Source organism: Acartia tonsa, chromosome 4 (assembly GCF_053477335.1).
Source record: "Acartia tonsa isolate MP-2025a chromosome 4, ASM5347733v1, whole genome shotgun sequence".
NCBI lineage: Eukaryota > Metazoa > Arthropoda > Copepoda > Calanoida > Acartiidae > Acartia > Acartia tonsa.
This window is the reverse complement of record NC_137263.1, coordinates 40,074,964-40,098,592: the sequence shown is the minus strand read 5'-3', so window position 1 is coordinate 40,098,592 and position 23,629 is coordinate 40,074,964. Positions and strand designations below refer to the sequence as shown.

Here is a 23,629-nt window from a genome sequence, read left to right as displayed (position 1 = left end):
GCCTTTTCACTAATTAGCTTGATTTATGTTGACAACCAGCCTTAAATATATCATTCGGAAAAAAAATCCTGCCCTACAAAAATTGTAACTTTTGTTGCAATTTCTAAGAAGCTATGGGCGAAGCAACTAGTTACTTTTAAAAAATTGATAAATCAAGGTAACCAAATTAGCAAAGCATATTATGCCAAACTATGTAACATTAACTGTTAATCCTAATAATAAAGTAAAAGGATGTCTGTGTGTATCGAAGGATTTCGCTGACCGCTGTACCGATATGGTTCTCCTTTACAGTGTAGCTTCTCATTTGTCCTGGGAAGGTTTATAGCTATTAAAGGAGAAGGTACCACCACCCTCCAAAGAGAAATTGCAAAAAAAAATAAAAAGAGGAAAATAACAAATCTTAAAATCTTACAACAAATATTAAGAAAGCGGATATATTCGGTAAACAGCTGATCTTAACATAGATTGAAAAGAAAGCATTTTAAGTGTCCCTAGAGGCCTGTAGGGGCACAGGAATAAGGTATAACCAACAAGCGAATTAAATCTAAAATAATATTTGAGGGGCAAATGGAGAGGTCGTCAATTTTACGATGTGTTGCCCCCCAACGACAGCTGAAAAACACATATAGGTTTCGTGATTTTTTCCCGAATTAATTTCGTTATTTGTATAAGCTGGTAGGGGCGTAGCCATTAGTATGAAAAAAAGTATCAAGTTCCTAATGCAATCTTAAAATTCTTTTATGCGTATAGTACATCAGAAATATGGAATTAACTTTTAAAAAGTAAAGTATAATAAAACAAAAAAATTTTAAAACTCTGCTGTAATGATTAAACACCTATAAAACCAATCTCAACTTTTTTCTTTTGTTTTCTTAAAGCCTACACACATACTAAAGATTTTCAAAGTTTATTTACAATTTTTGTTCTCTATTTAAATACAATAATTTACTCACACAAAAAATGCTTTCATCATTTCTGTTAATTATGTCTTTTCTTTATTAATCAGATCATTGTAGAATGCAATTGTACAATAAAACGCAGAAAACAACACGTTTTGTCTTATTAAAGGTTGTTTTAAATTAGAAAAAAGTGGGCTACCCTTATAGAAGAAAAGCTTCGCTTACAAGATGCTAACCTACTATATTAAATAGAAAGGTTTTTTCGTCTATAGCTTAGTACATCAATAACTACTGAACCATTTTAGGGAAGCTTACCATAGGTCCTATGATGGTTGTAGGCTATGTAATTTTAAAATTCTTGGGTTATACTTGTTTCCACCCATTATATTTGAATAATAAGCCCCAATATCCTAGGGGCGCAACCACTTGTAATTGTTAAATTAACTTAAAATGATGAATGATTAACCTGTTGAAAAGGTAAAAGAAGAAATTCCTCTGTGTTCATAACTTCTTGAAAATTTTGCAAGGCAAATTTGTGTGACCGTTTCTGCAGCTCCTGGCACGCGTGGGTGTCGGCAAATGTTCTGAAATTTAATTAAAAACAATTTCAATCAAAATTTCATTAAAATATTATAGTTGAACGCGCCAAAAAGTGAAAAAAAATACAATTAAAATAGCAATAGATGTATTTTAGTAAAGAAAGTTAAATTTATCAACAATAAAAAAGGGACAAATACAAAATTTAATTATTAAATTTATATAAAGAAAGTAAACAAAAATATATAAGATTAAAATGCTAAAAAATTATTTTAAAAATTGAAAAATCAAAAAAAAAATTATTTATCTAAACTTTAATTCAATAATCTAATCAAATCAAATAAAAAACAAAAAAGATGAATAAATGAAATAGATTAAATGTATTTGAAGAAATAAAGCAATCCAAATGGGACATTATCTACATATAAATTACTATTCAACTCCAATTTAACTTTTAAATTGAGCCATCAATGCCTCTTTCTAATTTTGAATAGAGCTCAAATTTGATTCAGAATTGAAACTAAAGTTAAACATTTCTTTCGAGGGATTAGTTGTAAAGTTTTTGTTTTAATTAAAGTAGAATATTGTTTTAATTAGAAACTTAATTCATATATATTTTCTTTCTTAATGAAAAAAAAACTAATTTTTAGTGGGCTTCACAATTTAGGTAATTTACGTCGGCTTGACTTAAGAATAACATTTGATATAATTAAGAGATATATTGAAAACCATTAACTATCCTTTCCTTAGTTTTAGTTTTATGGATATTGCACTTGAAAAATGTTTTGTTTGGCAAATCCTTATTAGTGACTGAAATCTTTAAATATATAAATATCTAATAATATCAAGTGTTATTTTAGGGTTTTCTTGGTTTTTTTTTCATGGGTACATATATCCCCTTTTTTTGCCATTCCCCCACCCCCCCATACATTGCCGTCCTTGGATTGGATTTCCACCACGAATATAATGTAATTTGCTTAATTTACCTGATTCCAAGACAATTTGTGGGATGAAGTTGTCTTAGTAAAAATTTGCACGAGATCTCTCTAACATTATGCATCTGCAGCAAAGATGAGGCTGGCAACAAGACCTACAATCAATTATAACAAGAATCAATTTTACCAATGTAAGAGTAAAATATTTTAAGTAAAATATCCGCGGCATTAGCGCAAATAGTAGCGTGCTGTCGGGGAGTTGTCGAGTTAGAGACTTAACCACAGGTCGAATTAACTAAAGACTTTAGTGAGGTTACGTACTGCGTATATTTCCCATACGCGACACTAATGACTTGGCCAGTAAACATTGCCAACTCATTACCATCCACAGTTAGGTCGTGTAATCAAAGGGTTGTTTGTTGTGAATTAATTAATCTAATATCCTTGGGTGATTTAACAACTTGATTCACCTCAAAAAAAAGTAATTCAATATGGCTTAGTAGTTTGAACAGCATCAAAATTCATAAATTATCCTCCAAAATATATAAAAATTATAAAATAACTAAATCGGTCAAAGAACACTAAAAAACACGGTTTTCAAGATCCAAAAAATAGGTTATTTTTTGCACTTGGGTTTACAACTTGTAATGTAGCTTCTCTACAAAAAAAAAGACATTAACCTGCACATTTTCTTCAGTGACGACTATTTCGCCTGTGTAAGCAAAGTCCACCAGTAAGGTCAGAGCCAGAGGGTCAACATCGTGGATTAGGATCTCATCCTTGCGCTTCTCTGATAGATCATCTAAACAAGAATAATAACAATCATGACAGAAAAGCCACCATCCTATTATATAAAGCAGTAAGGTATTTTTTCTTAGTAAGGTTTAGGCTATATTACAGTCCAATAAATACTCCTCAAGGTACAGAACTCTTGATGCTAGGGGAGTAGCCGCTCGTTCATTATAAAAGGTTTAGAAAAAGTATATAAAGTCAACTTTTTGCCAGTAAAAATAACTAGATTGAATTGAAAAACTTTTCCACAAATAATTTTCGATGCTGTGAGTATTGGTGCAAAAAATATGACAAAAAAATTAGCCAATGAGAGGCCGTTATTGACCAATGGTAAAATTTATAGTGGACTCTCATTGGCTATTTTTTTTGTTACGTCATATTTTTTGCACCAATACTCACAGCATCATAATTTTCATATACAGAAGGGGTTATTTGTTTATCATCAATAAAGAAACTTTATAATCTTTTAGCATTTGCGGAAAGTATAATAAATCTAAAGACTTTTAATCATAAAGACCGTCATGTTAAGATCGTCATGCTAACACGCTGTTTTAATGTTCCTTAGTTATAATGTTAGAAGTAAGATCATAACAGGAAGCAAGACTACATCAATCTAAATTTATCATTCACCAAATTCTATGGATTTTAGACTTTGGTAGCTGATAAAAAGCGACCGTTGTCCTTAATACCATTTTGTTACACTCCAATTTTGTTAAATTTAACTAACAAGATTTTTATTGAAATTGAAAACTGTTAAATATTTATAAAAATGTATATGTAGTTGCGATAGTAATTATTGACTTGAACTTTAAAAGCCTCAATTGGAAAAGAAAGAAAAAGTAATTAATTAATTGAATTGGAAAATTTGTTGATTGCATTACAAAGTTAACCAATAGTTTAAAGCTATAAAAACTTAACCTACAAGTTTTTGTTGAGGAACTTATTTTAGTGAAAATTTAATAAATTTCAGGTTATGATGGCGCGTGCACAGTAATAGAAAAATGGGGTATGTTGCTTTCGGGAATGATTTTTACATCTTCCCCACCTCCCTGGAAAAAAAGTTGAGCATTGCAAAACCAATGAATTGATAGCACGATCTTTGTTTAGAAGTTCTGACTATGGACCTGTTAAGAAGTCATTGCATTCTTTACCTTTACAACAGAGCAACAAAAAAATAGTTCAAATTTGATAATAAAATATTTTATAATATTTGACATAATATTTAAAATATATTTCAAATATAAATGGACTTTGAACAGTTTTGAGGACCATGGGCTAAAGATAAAAGGACATAAAGTTACGGTCAGTTGAAATAATAATAATATATATAGTAAGGGTTGAGAGGGATAGTTAATCTAAAGAAAAATAAATTACCATTTAGAATTTATTATATGGTACACAATTATGATAATTAAGTCCCCTGTCGAGATTTTACCAAATTTACTCAATATATACATACATACATATGTGCTAAATTCTACCTTCGAAGGCATTAGAGGGGGTGGGGGGGGGGGGGTGTGGGGTGGGTAAATAAATCAACTTAATTGACTTAATTCTTTTTATCCCTCTAAAATCCTTTGATGTCGTCTGCCCAACCAACATTATTATTTCCTTTTATAAACTATGAATCTTAATTATTTAGAGTGATTAGGTTTAACTATTTAGTATTATGGTTAAAGCTAATTCTTTGTTTCATTTGTGGTTTCCACTCTTATTTATTTTTAGTAAATTAAGTGGCAGTTAAAGAATATAGGCTTTAGGTTGACTATGTTCAATGGGTCAAAAACAGGAACGTGTATGTGGGGGGCTTTTTTTCCTAACCCCCTCCCCCCTCAAAAAAAACTTTTCAATTTCCCACCCCCCCCCCCCCACCACAAAAAATAACACTTGGTTTCCTTTGTTTGAAATATATATTCCAATATTTTTAGGTAAGAAAAGAAAAAATGCTTCATTACGCTAAGAAAATAATGTAAAAACTAAAATCTAAATGTGTACAACATTATAATTTATTTCAATAACGAATTCATTAAAACCATCGTCAAACATCGCTTTTTTTGTGTCTAATAGTCCTTGTTTTTAAAAATTTCATATTAAAAACCATTGAGCTGACTGAATCTAATTTACATCAAAGTATGAGAAATATATAATTCATACATGTAGAAATGATTCCTTTGGAATTCCATCTATGCTGGTTTCTCTAATTTATTTCTCTAACACAATCCTATTGTGTAAAGTAGTAGGTAAGATTATTTTGTCTGAAGCTTAAGATCTCCTTAACTACTGAACCCATTGGGTTCTCTGTTTTAGGTAAGCTTTTTATAGGTCAAGTGATGTTTTTGGGCTTTTTTGTTTTCACATTAAAGTCTTGGGATGGTTTTAAACTATTTTTCTAGCCCTTTCAGCCACTTTTAATACAGAGCCACTAGATACAATGGGTGTAGCCGCTAGTAATAAATAAACTAATAATGGTCTTTGTCACTTTTATTAAATGTCATTTGGTCGACCTAAACCTAAAAAATGTATGCCAAAAAATATGTCTATTTTATTATCTTACCCCTTAACTGTTTTCTAATTATTTTGCTTTTGGGTTAAAGCTTATTATATCTGAAGTAACCCAATAAATCACCTCTCTTAACCTCTTCTGGACGGGTCCAGTTTTGTGGAAGCTATTCAAAATGCCTATAAAATGACCAATAACAGGCCAATACACAGGCTAAATTACCAATGACAGGCCAGTATACATTTTAATGGACCAATGGTAGTCCAGTTAAAGATTTAATTTCGTTGGTTTAATCCTGTGTGGGTGTAATTCTATTTTCTCTTCAGCGTTGTAACATAATATAGAAATATGAAAAGGAAAATCTATTCATATTCAAATCAAAGTTGGTCGTTGTATTGCAGGTGGGGAAATGGCCTTTCAAGATAATTATGTTGTCTATAGTAGTTTAAAAGATATTTTTTGTAAGCGTTAGCGAAGTAACTCATGTTAAAGATGTAATTGTTTAACTTTTTTGTCCATAATATTTGCTATGATATAATCATCCTATACATCTGATTTTAGGAATAATGATTCATAGTACGACGAGTTTTAGTATTAAAAGCAAAGAAAAAGACTTATAATTTTACTATCTGCTCTTAATGTTAGTGGTAATGGTAGTTTGACAACCATATTTTATGGACTTTGTCATACTTGTTCTTCGACCATTTGTTTTTTCCTCCAATCTTTATCTTTGATATGAATGCAAAATATAAGTTATCACTAATAACGTGACCACTGTCCACAACAGACAAACTTGATTTTACAATGTAGAGTAAAGGGGAAAAATTGCGGTCAAACTAGATTGTTAACTTGTTTATTGATCAGTTCGTTCATCCAATAAGAGGAATGGGGTAAAGAGAGTGGAATGGGGGAATCGTTATTTTAGCCCGCTGCAAGTTTCACTTTAGAACATGAAAATCTGGTGTAAGATCCAAGTAATAATATATTCATTCAAATAAAAAAAAACTTACCATTAAACATGGCATGAAAGTAGGGGCTGGCAGCGGATAAAACTAGTTTGTGGGCCTGAAAATAAGAGAAAAATTATGAATTATAGGAGAAGCTCTGTATAGTGCCAATAAAAAATGACGTCATACTGGCCTACCATTGGTCAATTAAAATGTATACCTGCCTGCCATTGTTAATTTAGTCTGTGTATTTGTATTTGTGTATGACGTCATTTTCATAGGCACTATAAAGAGCCCGAGCACCGGCCACTCGGGGCTAACAAAACTGATTTTAATCTTATAATTTCTTTATTTTAATATCCACGGAAATTTTACTCTAATACGATGCGATGAATAACTATTCTGAAACCTGTAAGATTGAATTTTTTTAATCCATCACAAATATTTACATATTTATGGAAAATTCAAATTTTTATTATCAGAAAATAAAATCCACAAAGGAGGGATATTACACCTAAAGAATTTAATTTTTCCATATTTGATGACGTGGCTATTCTAATGTATTTTAACATTCTACAATCAACTTAAACAAAATATAGAGGCAAAATTGTTTTTCTTTTTATATCATATCCCTTTTCCTGACGAAATCACATCAAACACAGTACAAGTTAAATTTAAACCATTAGTAGCGCAGCAATATCAAGTTATAATACTTCAGATTAAAAAATAACAGTAAACGCTATATAATAATAATAATAACTAGCGTCGGTCCTACCCCAAACGTAAGAGTCCCAAACGTCAGAGTGGACAAACGCAAGAGTCCCAAACGCAAGAGTCCCAAACGTCAGAGTGGACAAACGTCAGAGTGGGACAAACGTCGGAGTGGACAAACGTCAGAGTGGACATTGCTTAAGTAAAACATCAGAGTCTATGCTATTTTAATTCGGCCCCCTAGCCTATAACCTAACCTAACCTAATCATAAAGAAAATGACTCTGGCTGCAGCACTCAGCACCCTGGCCTACCTAGCCGCAGCGCTCGGCCCTCTAGCCTGCCTAGCCGCGGGCGCTCGGCCCCCTAGCCTATAACCTAACCTAACCTAATCATAAAGAAAATGACTCTGGCTGCAGCACTCAGCACCCTGGCCTACCTAGCCGCAGCGCTCGGCCCCCTAGCCTGCCTAGCCGCGGGCGCTCGGCCCCCTAGCCTATAACCTAACCTAACCTAATTATAAAGAAAATATTGTGCTTGTCCAGAGTCATTGTTATGAGACTCATACGTTTTACTTATAAAATGTCCACTCTGACGTTTGTCCCAAAAATCCTGCGTTTGTCCACTCTGACGTTTGTCCCACTCTGACGTTTGGGACTCTTGCGTTTGTCCACTCTGATGTTTTTCCACTCTGACGTTTGGGACTCTTACGTTTGTCGTGGAACCCTAGCGTCTACTACACCCCATAGCATCCAGGGACGCTGTCTTCAATGGGCTAAGATGGGAAGAAAACTAGCATAAAACAATCCCAATGATTAGATTTAGAAATAGCCTAAAATATATGTAAAGCTACTCTAAAAGGGTGAACCCCCCAAACAATTCAGTAGTTATTGAGATCTTCAAACATAAAAGAACCCTCTATAAAATCCAGTTGTGTAGACATGTAGATTGCAGGCAAAATGAAATGGACAACAAACATACGGACATAGCTATTGAATAGCTGCACTACAAAACTTTGTGAAGCTGTCTCCAGACACAAACATTGCACTACTATGGCTGTTCCAATTTGCATCAAATTATACTTTGCAATTAGTTACATTTTTGTCACGCGGTGCGTCTCAATAATTTTCCTACCCCTCTGTTTTTTGACAAAGTTTGACTTTCCGTGATTAACTAGCAGTTATTTAGATCATTAGTAAAACTGTATTTAGATTTAAGCAAGGAAACTTTCCTGTTTTATGCTCTCAAAGGTAAAACATATTCAATTACCCTTTTATGAATGTTTGTTTTGGTATCCATTTTTGCTGTTTAAAGGTCAAGGCATTTTCAAATCTTTACAAACTGGTAACATTGCATTGGATGTATTTTTTAATGTATAGTATGTCGAAAAGTAGTCTTAATTTAGTAATTGATACCAAATCTTAATAAAATATTTTATTGTTGTTTTACGTTTATTAAGACCTTTATTGTGCTACGAAAATTAGCATTCTTGTAATATTCAAGTTATTTGCAAAGTTTTGATATCCTTTTTATGTTAATTGGACCCCTCTCATTATTCATATATTTTATACTACGACTAAAAGTATGATTTATTGTCTCTACCTGCCAGTTGACAAATATAAAATATTACAAAAATAAATGGATATATGATCGATTGGATCTTAACCAGATTATCATGTACTCCATTAAGGTATAACTTGTATCAAGCTAAAACAATGATGCCCCCCATTCATTCCCTTTACCTCCTCCCCTCCCCTTCTACTATATTGAATGAACTGACCAATAAAAGCAGCCTAAATAGACAAAAAATTCCCCTCGCATAATATCCATGCATATTCTATATCCATTGAAAAATATTAAACATAAAGGAATGTTAATAGGGGTTAAATTGTCTTTTATTTCAAACTACAGGATTCTCTAAATTTTGTCTAAGATTTGTCATTGTAGATTAGCTTGACACAGTTATTTCAAAAGATGACACATTTTATTACATGCAGACAGCTTTTATAAAACAAGACATCAGTTTTTTATAAGATGAAAGTTTTATCAAAAAAATATCACTTTAAACAAATGATAGGTTTATTTCGTCACAAGATGGCAGTTTCTATCACAAAGTTTATATTGTTTTGTTTCTGGGAGTCTTAATTGTTGGTGGTAATGTGTAACGCCTAGTTTGGCGAGGAATTTCCTCTACTTAGAGTAGTAATGTCACGCACCTGACCTAGCAGCAGTAAAACCTATTTTAACGTTTTAGGAATGACACAGTCCCTAATAATTATTGAGAGCATTTGATTTACTGTAGTTCTTTAATTACATATATTGTCAGCTTGCTTTGTATATTTATACACCCTGCTGTAGTAAAACTATGAGGAATAGCAAATAAATAATTGTATAATGAATTACTACTTGTATCCAATATCTACATAATTGATTTCTTATTCCCTCCAATTTTTGCGCAGAATTACATATATAATACTAATGTTTCTTTTTATTAGTAGTAGTTATCCTTGTTAAAAGCGAAGCTGTTCCATAATTAGGATCGGCCCGGCCGTACGTCCGTCATTTCGTGTAACGGTTAGCTATTTTCGTTAATTAAGACATGTTAGAATTGTCCTTTCGCTTTCAAACTTTTCTTGATATTCCTTTAACAGTTAGACTGATTTAGAAAGATTAGCAACTCTATAATCATTATCAGAATGTCCGTACGTCCATTTTAAACATGTTGATTTTTAACTTTTTTAAAAACAAAAAATTTAAGTGATATGATTATCCGATTTTTTTTAATACTGATTCCTAGAACAACAAAGTATAATGTTATATGCTAAGCATCTCTATAATCAAGTCTTAAAATGTAAGTATGTCCTTAAACATTGTCCTGGGCAAGAAAAAAGGCATTATCCACTACAGTAAAGTTAAACAATTTGTGAGTATAACCAGTGTGATAGTGTTAGTGTCTTTGCAATTTTCCAGAAAGTTTTACATTCGTCTTGGAAAGATTAAAAGCTATTTGACAATGTAGTAAGTAAAAAACTAAAGTTTACATCAGAAGTGTTTAACCTCTATCCCCACCTCTTTACAAAAATATATATTCCCATTTTAAATAACCTGCTTAAGGCTAAAGGCGCTGCAACTTGTTATTGATATGTGACTGACCAATATTTATTTGCCTCTGATTGTTGACTTAATACTAAGTAAACATGTTTTTTTTGTTGTGGATGGGCAAATAATCCTATCACAGAAAAACAATATTCAGAATAGTTAGGCATTTTCATATATTTTTTTCTCGTATTCATTCGAATCCAGTGGATAGGAACCGGTTCTCATTCATAGGAAAAACTATGTCTAGCATCGTATTATATCCAGCTTTCTACGAATATAAAAATGTACAATCAAAAGATTAAAACCAGTTTTTTAACGGGTGCCTTCGGCACCTAAAGGGCTAAAAAAAACTAGTTTTAATCTTATAATTATAATATTATTGTACATTCTATATCCGCGGAAAGCCGTTTATAATACGATGCGAGAAAAAACTATTCTAATTTTAAAATAAAATGTACAGAATAAAAAATCAAATTGTTATAGATTTGCTTTGTACCATTTGGAAAATGTGAAACAGAAAGAAAATCTTCTAGATATCATGATACATTTACAATTTATCATCATTTTAGACAAAAATCTTTTTGCATTTCATACTCTTTTTTCATATGTTTAGCATCTTAATTTTTTTTTTAATTTCAGCATAACATAAACATTTTCCCCCAAACTTTAAATTGTGCTTGAAATATTATTCTTAATAATTGGTCTTGTAGTTTTACCCTTACCATGCGGGGTTAACAAGTACCCAATATTACTTAACCTTACCAGAAGTAAGAAACAAATAAACCCCCCCCCCCCTCCAAGGGTACTTTGAGTGAAAGTACTTTTACTGTAAAGACTAGAAATCGTATTCTTGGGGATGGGGAAGGTAGATCACTAGCCACATAATGTATTTTACCTGTACTGTAGTAGTAAGAGATCTAAGTTTGATATCACAAAGTTGACCATGGAGTCTCATTCTATTCATCAGGGCAAAGGCAGCATAGTAATGGTCCTGATATTAACATTATCTTAATACGATAACTTTATAGGATAACAAGGGATAAAAGGGATAAGACAATTAACGATAAATTGGTACATCCACAATTAAGGTAAACAAAATTACTGCTGTTGAATAAAAAGTTTCGACACTATGAATTTTAAAACAACAAATTATGATGTAATGAATATTAATCTTTAAATCTTAATATAACTTTTGTTAACAGAAATTTTGAAATAATATATAAATACAGTTTGTATGTATCTTTTTATATTTATTAATAAGTTTTCGAAAAGACATAAAAGATATCAGAATGCAGTCTTTATAACACTGGATCATTGTTATGTCGATGACATGTTAGCCTTGGCCACTTAATTAAAATTATATCAACAAAATGTCAGCAGTTCTGGTATGAATCCATGATAATATAGCCATAGTCTAGTCATTACCTTACTCTTATGATGTAATTGTGTGAGCGGCTCCCCAGGGGTTATCGGCGAGGGTAGTTCTGTGAGGCATGGTCCCATGTCCTTGCCTCCGGTCATCTCGCCAGGTTTACCAGCTCCAGTTGTGCAGGACAGGACAGGTATCACAGGTAGGCTTAGGTCCAGCGATTCATTTACTCCGCTGAAAAAATATATTATCTTTATTGGGTCAAAATGTATTATTTCTTCAGTTTTTATTACTTACACACTGGAAGCAGCATATAGTGCCTATGTAAAAAATGACGTCATACAATACAAATGACCAAAGATAGGCCAGTATACATTTTAATTGAACAATGGTAAAGGCCTATAATTGGTCATTTGTACTGTATGACGTCATTTTTTATAGGCACTTTAAGCTGCTTCCTTACATTGTTATGAGCTTAGTCACACTTGCAGGGAACGAAGCTTTATAGAACTAACTATACGTGATAAAAACAAGTGATTAGACAAAGGGGAAAAACTAAGAAGAAATTTCTTTTCGATTTATCTTAAAATACGGGTAGTTGTGGGTGAGGGGGCTTCAGTGCAGCCCAGACACTTTGATGTAAAGAACCAAACATTCTCAGAAATTTGAAGTTTAATTTAATGATAAGACATAAGTTAGAGATGAGATGCGGGTTGCAAATTCAAAGTTTATACAATTGAGTATAAATTAGAGCGTTCACATATTGGGTTTAAATTTCTATGTAGTATTTTATTTTATCTTCAATTCGTATCAATCACTTCATATTATTTCTCTTGAATATAATTTTTAAAATTCGCCTTAGGATATATAAGGTTGGTTAATCAAATTTAAAAATAATCTTCAGAAATATATGAGAAGTTACAATATTTATGAATCAAAACAGTGAATTATGAAGAAAAGAAAGTTTTTGAAATATTCTTGCTTTTAAAAATTTGGTAAATATATAAAATGGTTAAGTTTTATGCCTTAAAAGTATTATATTATGGGTAAAAGAGAAACATCTTGTTTAATATGAGTGGTGTTAGTGACATATGTTTAATATTTGTTGATATATATCTTCACTAATTAGTAATTATGGCATTGCAAACTGTTGTCAAATGCATTCTCTTCAATCAAAATAGCCTGGCTAGAAATTAGATTATAGAGGATGTAAATTATTCTTTTTAATAGTAGCCTGGTTAAAAACTACAAAAATTACATCATAATTGCAAAATCTTGTCATATGTATCCTTTCAATTATAGTAGCCAGGCTAGAAAATGGAAAATAGACGATGTTGATTATTCTTATTTTAAAGTAGCCTTGTTATAAACTACAAAAACAACATCATAATTGCAAACTCTTGTTATATGTATCCTTTCAATTATAGTAGCCTAGCTAGAAAATGGAAAACAGAGGATGTAAATTATTTTCTTTATTATAGTAGCCTGGTTATAAGCTACAAAAATAATATCATCTTTGCAAACTGTTGTCATTTGCATCCTTTTCACTTTTAGTAGCCTGACTTAAAATTTGAAAAAAGAGGAATGTAAATTATTCTTTTTAATATTAGCCTGGTTGGAAATTGTATTTATTATCAGAAAACTACATAAATTTAATCAGTATTGCAATATGTACCTTTTCTATTATACTAGCCTGGCTAGAAATTGGAAAGAAAAAAAATATCAAATCTTATCCTTAGTTGATCCTGGTTGGAAACTGTAAAAAATCTAGCATTACAAATTACCTTTTACACACTTATTTTAATACTGTTAACAACATGTCTTGTTTTCCAAAAATGAACCATCCTATTTTTGTTTGGGAACTAAGTTAAATATAAGTTGAGGAGTAATTTAGAAGCACCTTGTTATGCAATGTGGTAATATTTATATCCGAGAGAGAGAGTACAATGGGCTGTTGCCTAGTCCCCAAAGTTGTATGATAACATTCTCTTATCCGTTTTTAACAGCTTTGGGGACGTTTACTGAATTATTTAAGTTGAGTGTTCAACCGTTTCCTACCACTAATTTTAATCTACAGAAGGGGTAATTTTGTGTGTCATCATTGGGGATGTAAACCAATTTATCGGCCATTGTTATAAGTAGCGATTCTACTCTAAAATTGCTACTCTTTTATTGGACCAACTTAAGAAGATAAGTTTAATCTAATTTGAGAAGTAGTTATTTAGAAGTATCTTGGCATGAAGTGTGGTAATATTAAATGAGCTATAAGGTTTTTTTGTTTTGTTTTTGAGCATAACCGACAGACGGACAAAAAAATGTATAGAGCATATGCGCATAAATAATAAGAATCTTGATTAAAATTTTCAGATAAGTTTTAGAAAGGGAATAGACGTTAAACTGTAAATTTCAATGGTACCCAAACTTTAGTCGTCCCCAAAATTTTTAAACAGACATCCAAATATTGTACAATATATATTAATATATACATTTAATATAAGTTAAATAGAGACAATATTGAGGGTAGACTATAGAATTGTATTCATTTGGGGTTAACAATATAAATACTAGCATAGAATTATAATTAGTTCTACCACATATAACCATAACCAAGGGAGTGGGTTTGGGTTGGCTTAATAATGATTTGATATCTTGTTTAGTATAATATTTATATTAATGGTTTCGCCGCAATAGTGGTCCAAATATTTTAGAAATAGCAATGTATCTCAAATCATCCCTGAGCTGGATCTTTAAATCGTTTAAATCAGGGCGATTCAAAGGTGAACCGGATGTGCGCCACAGCTACTGCTATAAAACATGGATTTTTAAAAGGTTTTCGGCGCGGTGTTGCTAGATCGCTGGCGACACTCAATAAAATATCGATCCGCGCCAGTACAACTTTATTACTTAAGCCGTGTCAGTACGGTATTTTATATAAAACAATATATAATTTATTTTAAAAATAACTATAAAAATGTTTTCATGATAGTTTTGCAATAAAATATTAAAGTAATAATAAAAAATATTTATTTATTTAATAAATCACTCCGGATTGGCGCGCTGGTACTGCGCCACTGACCACGCCGATTCGCCCCATCCCATTTCGATTTAAAGATTGGTATTAAAGGGACTGTGAACGTAAATTTTTCTCATCTTAATATCAAATCTTAACATTATCTCATTCATAATATCTCACAGATAGAGCAAAACGCGCTTTTGTTTGCTTTAAAAACGGCTTTTTCCGACGATTTTTATAAGGTACGGGGAAAGGAAGAAATTTTCCGTATTATATAAAATGTGCATTAAATTGCTTTTTTCTCCCATTATAGCTAAAATTAAACTTTTTCACATAGTTCTAGATTTTTCCTAACAGTTAAGCTTACTTTTAACATAATCCTTGCTTTAATCCAATGTATAGTTACTTAGAAATTGATAAAATAAGCAATATTTTTTTATTGAAAACCAAATACAATAACAAAGCCAGAAACAGGTTTTTTATTAGTATCCAATTAATTTTAAATGGCCCATCTCTCGCCCACCTTTAATTACAAATTTGTAAAAAATAAAGACGCAATATTTTTTTATAAACAGTCTGATAAAAGTGTAAACTAATTATTCAAAGTGGGTTATTTATTGTTCAACACAATAAAAAAGGATATTATTATTTTATATAACCTATGAGATTCAACCCTTTGTAGACAGTGAGGTATTTTTTTTGTCAATAATACGAATTTAAAATATGTCTTTATTACCTAATTACTACCTTATAAAAAAACGAATTGGCAATTTTATAGCATAAAATAAATCCTTAACAGTAAGTAAATTGTTTCAACTATATATGACAAGTTAAATATCCCTACAAACATTATAAGAAACAAAAACGTATAGATTTTCCCTGTTTTTTCCTTTTTCCCTCTCAAAATACCACAAAATCAAGGCATTATTTCTGGATATTTTTGTGAATAGGACATTTTTGGTTGATCAGTGTAGTGAAATGTGCTTAGTAAATGTTAAGATTTGATAATCAGATGAGAAATTTTTACGTTCACACTCCCTTTAATAATCTGATGGTGCGCTGAAATGAATCGCCCCGGTTCAGCGCACCTATAAACGATTTAAAGATCCAGTTCTGGACTCATAAAAAAACTTCCCTAAACATGTGGAACAATCAGTTTAGTCATTTATGCCTAATTTTATATTAATATTTCTTTTCTGATTTAGTCTTGGATTTTCAGAATTAATACAATAAATGAATAATTTCTATAAAACCCCAATTATGATAAACAAAATCATCCCTTGTTTAAAAGTTTGGACACTACTAATTAATTTTAAGCCAATAAATGAGAGAACGTGTATATAAAACTTTGGGGACCAGTATTATTCACATTCCATTGGCCTGTCTCTTTCTCTTAATTTAGAGTTTTATGTATTTTTAAATATGTTTGGTTGTAAAAAATAGGATCATTTACATAGTTACAGTAATTGCTGAACTATTTAGATATACACATCAGTAAACTGAAGACCAACTAACTTTCATTCTCCCTCCCTTCTTAATTAAAATGTACTTCATACCAGCTTATACCAACAATGAATTAAATTCGAGAAAAAAATTATAAAATGTTTAAGTGATTTCCATCTGTCTTTGAGGGGCAACACTAAGTAGAATTGACGACCTTTTATCTGCCCCCAAAATATTATTTTATATTTATTTCGCTTGTTGGCTATACCTTATTCCTGACTACATACCCTTGATGAATATGGTTGGATGCAAATTTAGTAATGGATATTTTATTACATGGATCCTACACCACCACCATTAAAGTTAAAATTGCGTTAAAATCCCCATTACCCCATCTCCTTCTCTCCTAACGGATGAATGAACTAACCAACAAACAAGTTCCATGTTAGCAAGCTAAATTGACGATAATTATTCGCCTGTCATAAAATCCACGAATATTTTACATCTATTAATTTAGTTTACCTAATTTCACAATAATCTCTCAATTTAAACCATCCATCTCTTTGTCACTATTCTTTTTACATGAAATCTCTCACTTTTTCTATCTATTATCTTTTTGTCTCTCTATATTTTTCACTTTTATCCTTTCATTTTCTCTCCTACTCTATCTATTTGATTACAGATACCCAGGTGACCGAGCATAAAAACAAGTTCTAGAATTTAATAGCAAATAACTACTTTTATTCTGCATCTAAAAGTTAATTTAATATTTGGTATTTTAAAACTTTTTGATTTGTACATTTTAGAAAATAAGTCTTTTCTGGGTTTTTTTAATACTTGAGAAAAATGTACAAAATCATTACTGTAGAAAATCGGCTATCTATTATCCAAATAATTTTCTATTTCTTTAATTTCTATCTATCTCTATAATCTAAATGAAATAGGATATTTAAATTATTAGGATTAACAAGAAAAAGAACAGAAGAAGAATAAAAAAGAACAGCTAACTGCAATACATTTTAAACAAAAGTTTAGGCAGTCATTGTAATATTAAGTGTCACTGTTACACAGTGCGATCTTTTGAAAAAAATCGGACATCCAAAAATCTAAAATCGACTTTTATCTATCCTAGAACCTAATAATGGCTATAAGTAGACAGCTAGAAAAGAAATTTTTTAAAAATATTAATTTTTGGCGGGTTTATGCCATTTTTAAAAAAGGTAGTGAAAAATTTCTTTTCAGTTTTGATGATTTTCCAGATTTTTTTACACAATTTTTTCAAAGCAATAAAAAATACATTTATGTTCATCTTATGAAAAAAAAAATTAATTGAGGTACTTTTCAGATACCTGTACCAATGTCTAATTAAAGAAAAAATTTAAAAAAATATTTTTTTGGTGGTGTAAATTGACATTTTGTGAGAAAATTTCACCAAAAATATTAAGATTTTTATCCCAAAAAAATCAGTTTTCTCCATTTTACCCAAAAACGGACAGGAGGCCCCGGGTTTTGCAATAATAATATCAATATACAACATGTATTGTGTATAAAACAGTTTTCACAACCTGAGGCCTCTTGTCCGTTTTTGAGTAATTGAGCATTTTACATTGCATGGTTTGAACAATTTCGTTCTTGTTAATTTCAAATTTTCCCCCATTAGAGGGGAAAGGAGTCATTTTAGAGCCCAAAGTCATCTCTGCAATATTTTCAAACTTTTTAAGGCGGATCTTTCTTGACTTATGCATCATTTGCCTCTGGCGAACCGTTTCGCCGTTATTTGCCGCCGTTGGCATGATTTTTAACGATTTTTGCCGTTCTCGCGGTTTTAATGGACATTTAAGGGATAAAGGAGTCGTTAAATAAAGATGACTTAAAAATACTTTTATTTTAGCAATTAAATTTGCTAAATTTCATGTGTTATAAAAAAATTTGTAGTTCTAACTGGTTTTGGTCCAGCAGAAATTCAAATTTGGAGATTAATTATAATATTGCAAAAACATTATATACGCATCAGAGAGAGAGAGAGAGAAATATACGTTTGGGAGAGAATATAATTTAAGTAATTATGCTTATATTCTTATACAAACTTTAAATGAAGATAGCTAGACCTAGAATAAAGGTATTAACACAAAATCAAAATTGTTTTGAAAATTATGTTATTGTTGTTTATATCTGTAAAAAAAATATTTGAAAACATGCCTTATAAGTGTCCTATTTTACTTATACTGGACCTACCTAAAAATGCCGGGACTCGAAATGGGTGCACCCAACGCTATATTCTTGTTCACAAACATTGTTTGCATTGAAGAAATATTTACATAGACGTTGATTTTGTTAAAATATTCCTATCCTAACTAAAGTTATAAAGTTTTATAGATTTTTTAAAAATAGGGTAGCTTCGCTCTTCCAAAACAGCAAGACGTACTTACCAAATGCACATTAGAGGTTAACAGAGGCAAAAATTAAGTTATTTCCGAGTTAAAGCAAAAGAAATTACATCATTTCTTCATATACAAGCTTATTTATTGAAGTTTACTTTTGTCTACTCTAAATGTCCCGTTTTTTGGCAAAAGATCCCACTGTGTGTTATATGTATTGTATAAGTCAGTATTTGTGTGTGTGTGTATGTACTAAAGTACAGGTGCATGTGTACGTGTTTAATACAAATTTAGAAGGATGTTTACTTTACCGGCCTTTTTGATGGTTTCCCTCAAGTGCACAAAGTTGGGGTTTCCTGTGCTCTGTAGGCAAATTGAGGGAAAACACCATTTATTTCTACAGACATACAGAAACCACTATTATCGAGTATCTGCACAAATTATAAATGTAAGCCTAGTATATTTGCAGCAATATATATTAGTCCAATTTACATTCTGTATAATTTATCAGGAAAGTAGGGATAGAAGGACAATGACAGATAAATGGACATTTGCTTTTTTTACAACAATTTTGATTCGACTCTTTCGGTACTTTTATATTCTGATTATTGAGTTCACACACTAGACAAGTGTTAATGTCCGTTTGTCCTACCGTTTCAGTGCTTCGCTTATATGGATGTTGTCATCCTTGTTAAGTATTAAAATGGGCAATTATATGCTTAGAGGAACTGCAATAAAGACCAATGCTTTCAATTTATTTTTAAAATAAACAGTTTTGATTGAAAACTTTAAAATCATATAATTGTTTCTGTTTTGTTGGCCCCAAGGGGCTGAAGGTTAAGGCTAACAATACTGGTATAATTTCTACAATTTTTAATGAGTACAGACAAATCTACCTATACTATATTGGTCTACAAGCGGTGTCCAAAAGTGAATTAATTACAAAACTGGGAATAACACAATTATTGGTTCTTAATATATATTGTTTTTATTGTCATTAATCTTTTTACAAATATAGTGTATATGTTTTTTATTATGTTCCTATAATAAATTTTATGTTACGAGTAGAGTCGTGCACATAGTTTTGACAGGGGGTGAGCAAAGCTTAATCAATCCCCTAAAATCAAAATGCAGACAACAAGAGAGGTTTTATTTCGATGCTAGGGGGGGGTGGAAAGGATACACTCCCTTATTATCGACCCCCTACATTTCAAAATACTCAAAACAATATAACCTTTTTTTGTTTTGGAACACAGTACAAGTGTCGGACTGATTATGACGTAACAAAAAAAATTAGCCAATGAGAGGCCACTATAAATTTTACCATTGGTCAATAATGGCCTCTCATTGGCTAATTTTTTTGTTACGTCATAATTTGTCCGACACTTTTACTGTGTTCTTTGTTTTGTCTTTCAAACACTTGGCCCTGTAGTACGACACTGTAGAAACAATATAAATTACTTTTCAAAATGGCAGGATGGACAGATAGACAGTCGGCAACTCCTTTTTGAGTGGGGGGTAAAATAGATTTGGCAGTTACCAACCCATTTTTCTTTGGATTGCAGTTATTTAAAAGCTCAGCTACTCTATGATCATAATAAATATAATGATCGTTCGTCCGAATGTAAAAGTACACCCACAAAAATACAGAAAGAGAGACAAAATTTCTCAATTTACCTCTGTTTCGGAACGCAATCCTAGCCGTTCTCGAAATCTTAATCTCAAGCCCTCCGAATGACCAACATGTGAAGTTTACAAATGTGTATTTATTACCATGAAAACAGTGAGTCTAAAACAAAAATATAAGAATTAATATCATAAAATTAATGGTTATAATTTTTGTAACATCGAGGTTGCGTGATTTCAATTTAATGAAAAATATGAAATTTATAAAAACTTTAAATTGGCACGAATCATATTAAATAGCATCAGAAATTGATAATTTTAGAATAAAATGATCAATAATATAAAGGAAAATATTCGTATGTCAAAACTTAGCAGTTAAATGGTCTATTTATTGAAAAATTAATGTTTTAAAATTTCTTCATAAAATCATACCATTTTACACTTAATTTCAAGAATTAAAGATAAATTCTTACCACATATGATGTCAAACTAAGCAGGAAGGCTTATTTGAGATATTCCACACATCAGAGCACATGTATATTAAAGCAATACATTATTTTTATTCACTTAGCTCCTCACGTGGGACTAATCAAAGGAAAAGTGCGCGTTTCTTTTGTCCGTTTACAAGCCACGCGCCGCGCGGAGATAGTTAGGAATGCCGCGTAACACACTCATTCTCTAGGAAATTTGGTGTAAGGAAACAGGGATTAATGGGTTCGAACTTGCCAGGGAATACAAGAAAAACATACCGAAACACACCCGTCTATTCACTGGGAATCGAACACAATACCTCATCTTTGCAATATGCGTGCAGACAGTGTCCACGAAATCACAATCTCACAACACATAAACCACAAGAGTTTAAAATGTTATGGCCATAAGGCCTAAAATTAATTATGGTAACTCGCGAATACCACAATAACTCAAACCGAGTCCACTACCACATAAGGATAGGAATAAGGAATGGGAAAAGCATTCAACATTCATGAATTGCACATTTACCACTCACACATCTCATTATATCATGGCCTCATAATCTCAATTAAAGTTAGAATTACAGACCATGTAATTGCGAATACATGAATTAATAATCAATAGTACCTAAACTTTGATTAGGTACCTACATAATAATAGGCAAATGATTTTTATATTAAAAATCGCATCAATAATTAAATAATCAACTCAAACTTTTAAATCAAAAGAAAGAAAGATTAAATAATGACATTTTTTCTACTAAATCTTTTTGCTAGAAAAGAAAAGTAAAATTTCATAAAAAACTTCTCAATAATTAGCATTTTCCAACGGAAAAATACTCGGGCTTACATCTAAACATTTTTAAGATAAGATAGGTAAGATCCTTAAATCTAACATGTTTAATAAAATAGATACTTAAATCTAAATAAAATATGACTGTAAAATCATCAAACATCGGAAAATTAAAATTTCATGATTTTAGATTTTCGTGAATCAAAATTGCGTAAAATAAAATTGCAATTGAAATATACAAATTAAATTACCAAAATAAAACAAAAGCTCAATATAAGAAAAGAACTTCTCTAAATGCTGAGTTTGCAATTTCTCTCTGTTTTAAGAAGAAAGCAACTTGTACATATTCATACAGTCAAAATTAAGGCAATTTGGGGCCTCAGTTAGAATGAACCCCTCAAGATACAAACTAACCAATCTTTCAAATATTAATAATGCCATGTCCCAGCTATCCTGACGGACGTTATGTCTTTCCATCACAATTTTTTGATACTGCATAATTTCCGACAGGATTTCTGGCGCAGGGCTGGATCAACTGAAATAAAACATAATTAGTGATGTTTAAATCAAATCAAAAATTAAAAGAATCATGAATAATTCAAGAAACTTTAAAATCATCAATCAAAGCAATCGAAATAAAAAATTATCTTATGCTTTAGTTTTGCCGTTCTGTAGTATGTCTGGCCGAGGAAACAGAGCTAAGATACACTATAGAGCGGTCTTATTAAGCTTAAATCTTCGAAACTCAAAGAATCTACTTAATTCAAGGCGAAAAAATCTGCATTTTTTCTTTAGGTACATCGGTTAAAAGGTAAATAGTAATAATTTTAATATGCATGTAATATTAAATTATTTATGTGATTATAATAAATCTTAAAGAAATATTTGTATGATGTAAAAAATCTCATTGTGTTAATTTTTTTTTATCATATCGAATTTCAATCAAACAAGGATAAAAATGTTTATATCTGGGCAGGTACCTAGGAAATTTTCCGCGAAAAGAATCCCTGGTCCCGGAAAGACTTAAATCATTGAAAAAACTTACGTAAACATATAAGAAACTTAAGTTTGCATTTCAAATGAAAAAAATCTTGCATCGATTTGAAAATTTAAACGAAATTGTCTCAAAAATTGCGTTACTTATAAATCTTAAGAAATGGTTAATTTCTTTTTACAAAAAATAATACATTGAAGCAGTATTTTAATATATGCGATAAAAATGAAGGTAGAGTTAATTTAAAATATGCATAGTTTATCTTAAATTAATTCTGTGGCATTCAGATAAAATAATAATCAATATTTTAATAATACCATACATCGTGTTCATTATTATAAATGCTTAAACATGAACGAAAATATATATACCTAGGAAAATAATTGCTAAAAGTATTTTCTCAAGGTTTAAAATTGTCCGAAATCGCTAGTTACGTATATTACTACGAATCTCTGCTCTCGGAATGAAAAAATATCTTTACGCGTGGATTAATAGGAATCCCAGCTTCCGGAGTGAACGAAAACTTTTGTACATGAATTGTTAAGAATCTCTGCCTCCGGAATGAAAGAAAATTTTTAATTTGCTTACAAATTTAAACAAATGTCTTGATTTTTTGCGATAATCTTTTAAAATAATAATGAGGAATATTTTAAACATTATCATAATAATATTACATGTTGTGTTCTTTACTTTAATGCATTATTTCATATGAGAATCTAAGAAATAACATTTTTTAAGTAAACGTGAACCATAAAAAAAAACTAGAAAAATAATTTGTAAAAAATCTATTTTTCTCAATTTAAAATCTGCAAATCATTTGGTATTTAATACACACAAACTTTTGCTTTTCAAAATCATACTTAAAGAAACAAAATCTTTTTAAAATCTGCTTTAAAAGTCTAAACAGTTTTGTAGAATTTTTGTGCTTAGGTATGAATAATAAAATTAGTTGAATAATGAATACTTATTCTTTACAGAACCCATTTTGGTTCCCTTCACAAGCCTAATATATAACTTGTAATATTTTTTCTTTAAAGATCATTGTCACATAAATAGTTTATGTTGTAGATTAGATATGTGTGGTTTGAATATTTTCAATGACTTTCTGGCGGCAACACCCG

At 30.9% G+C, this 23,629-nt stretch overlaps 1 protein-coding gene across 1 annotated transcript in view; it reads right to left on the bottom strand.

The window, feature by feature from the left end:
- Positions 1-23,629, bottom strand: part of LOC145317189 (kelch-like protein 17) — a 91,788-nt gene that overhangs the window by 51,741 nt on the left and 16,418 nt on the right. Inside the window, exons 2-7 of the mRNA XM_080158143.1 lie at positions 11,845-12,022; positions 11,315-11,410; positions 6,674-6,728; positions 3,052-3,173; positions 2,423-2,526; positions 1,366-1,483 (exon numbers count right to left, since the gene is read on the bottom strand). Coding sequence (XP_080014269.1) covers positions 1,366-1,483; positions 2,423-2,526; positions 3,052-3,173; positions 6,674-6,728; positions 11,315-11,410; positions 11,845-12,022 — 673 coding nt within the window. The remainder of the gene's footprint in view (positions 1-1,365; positions 1,484-2,422; positions 2,527-3,051; positions 3,174-6,673; positions 6,729-11,314; positions 11,411-11,844; positions 12,023-23,629) is intronic.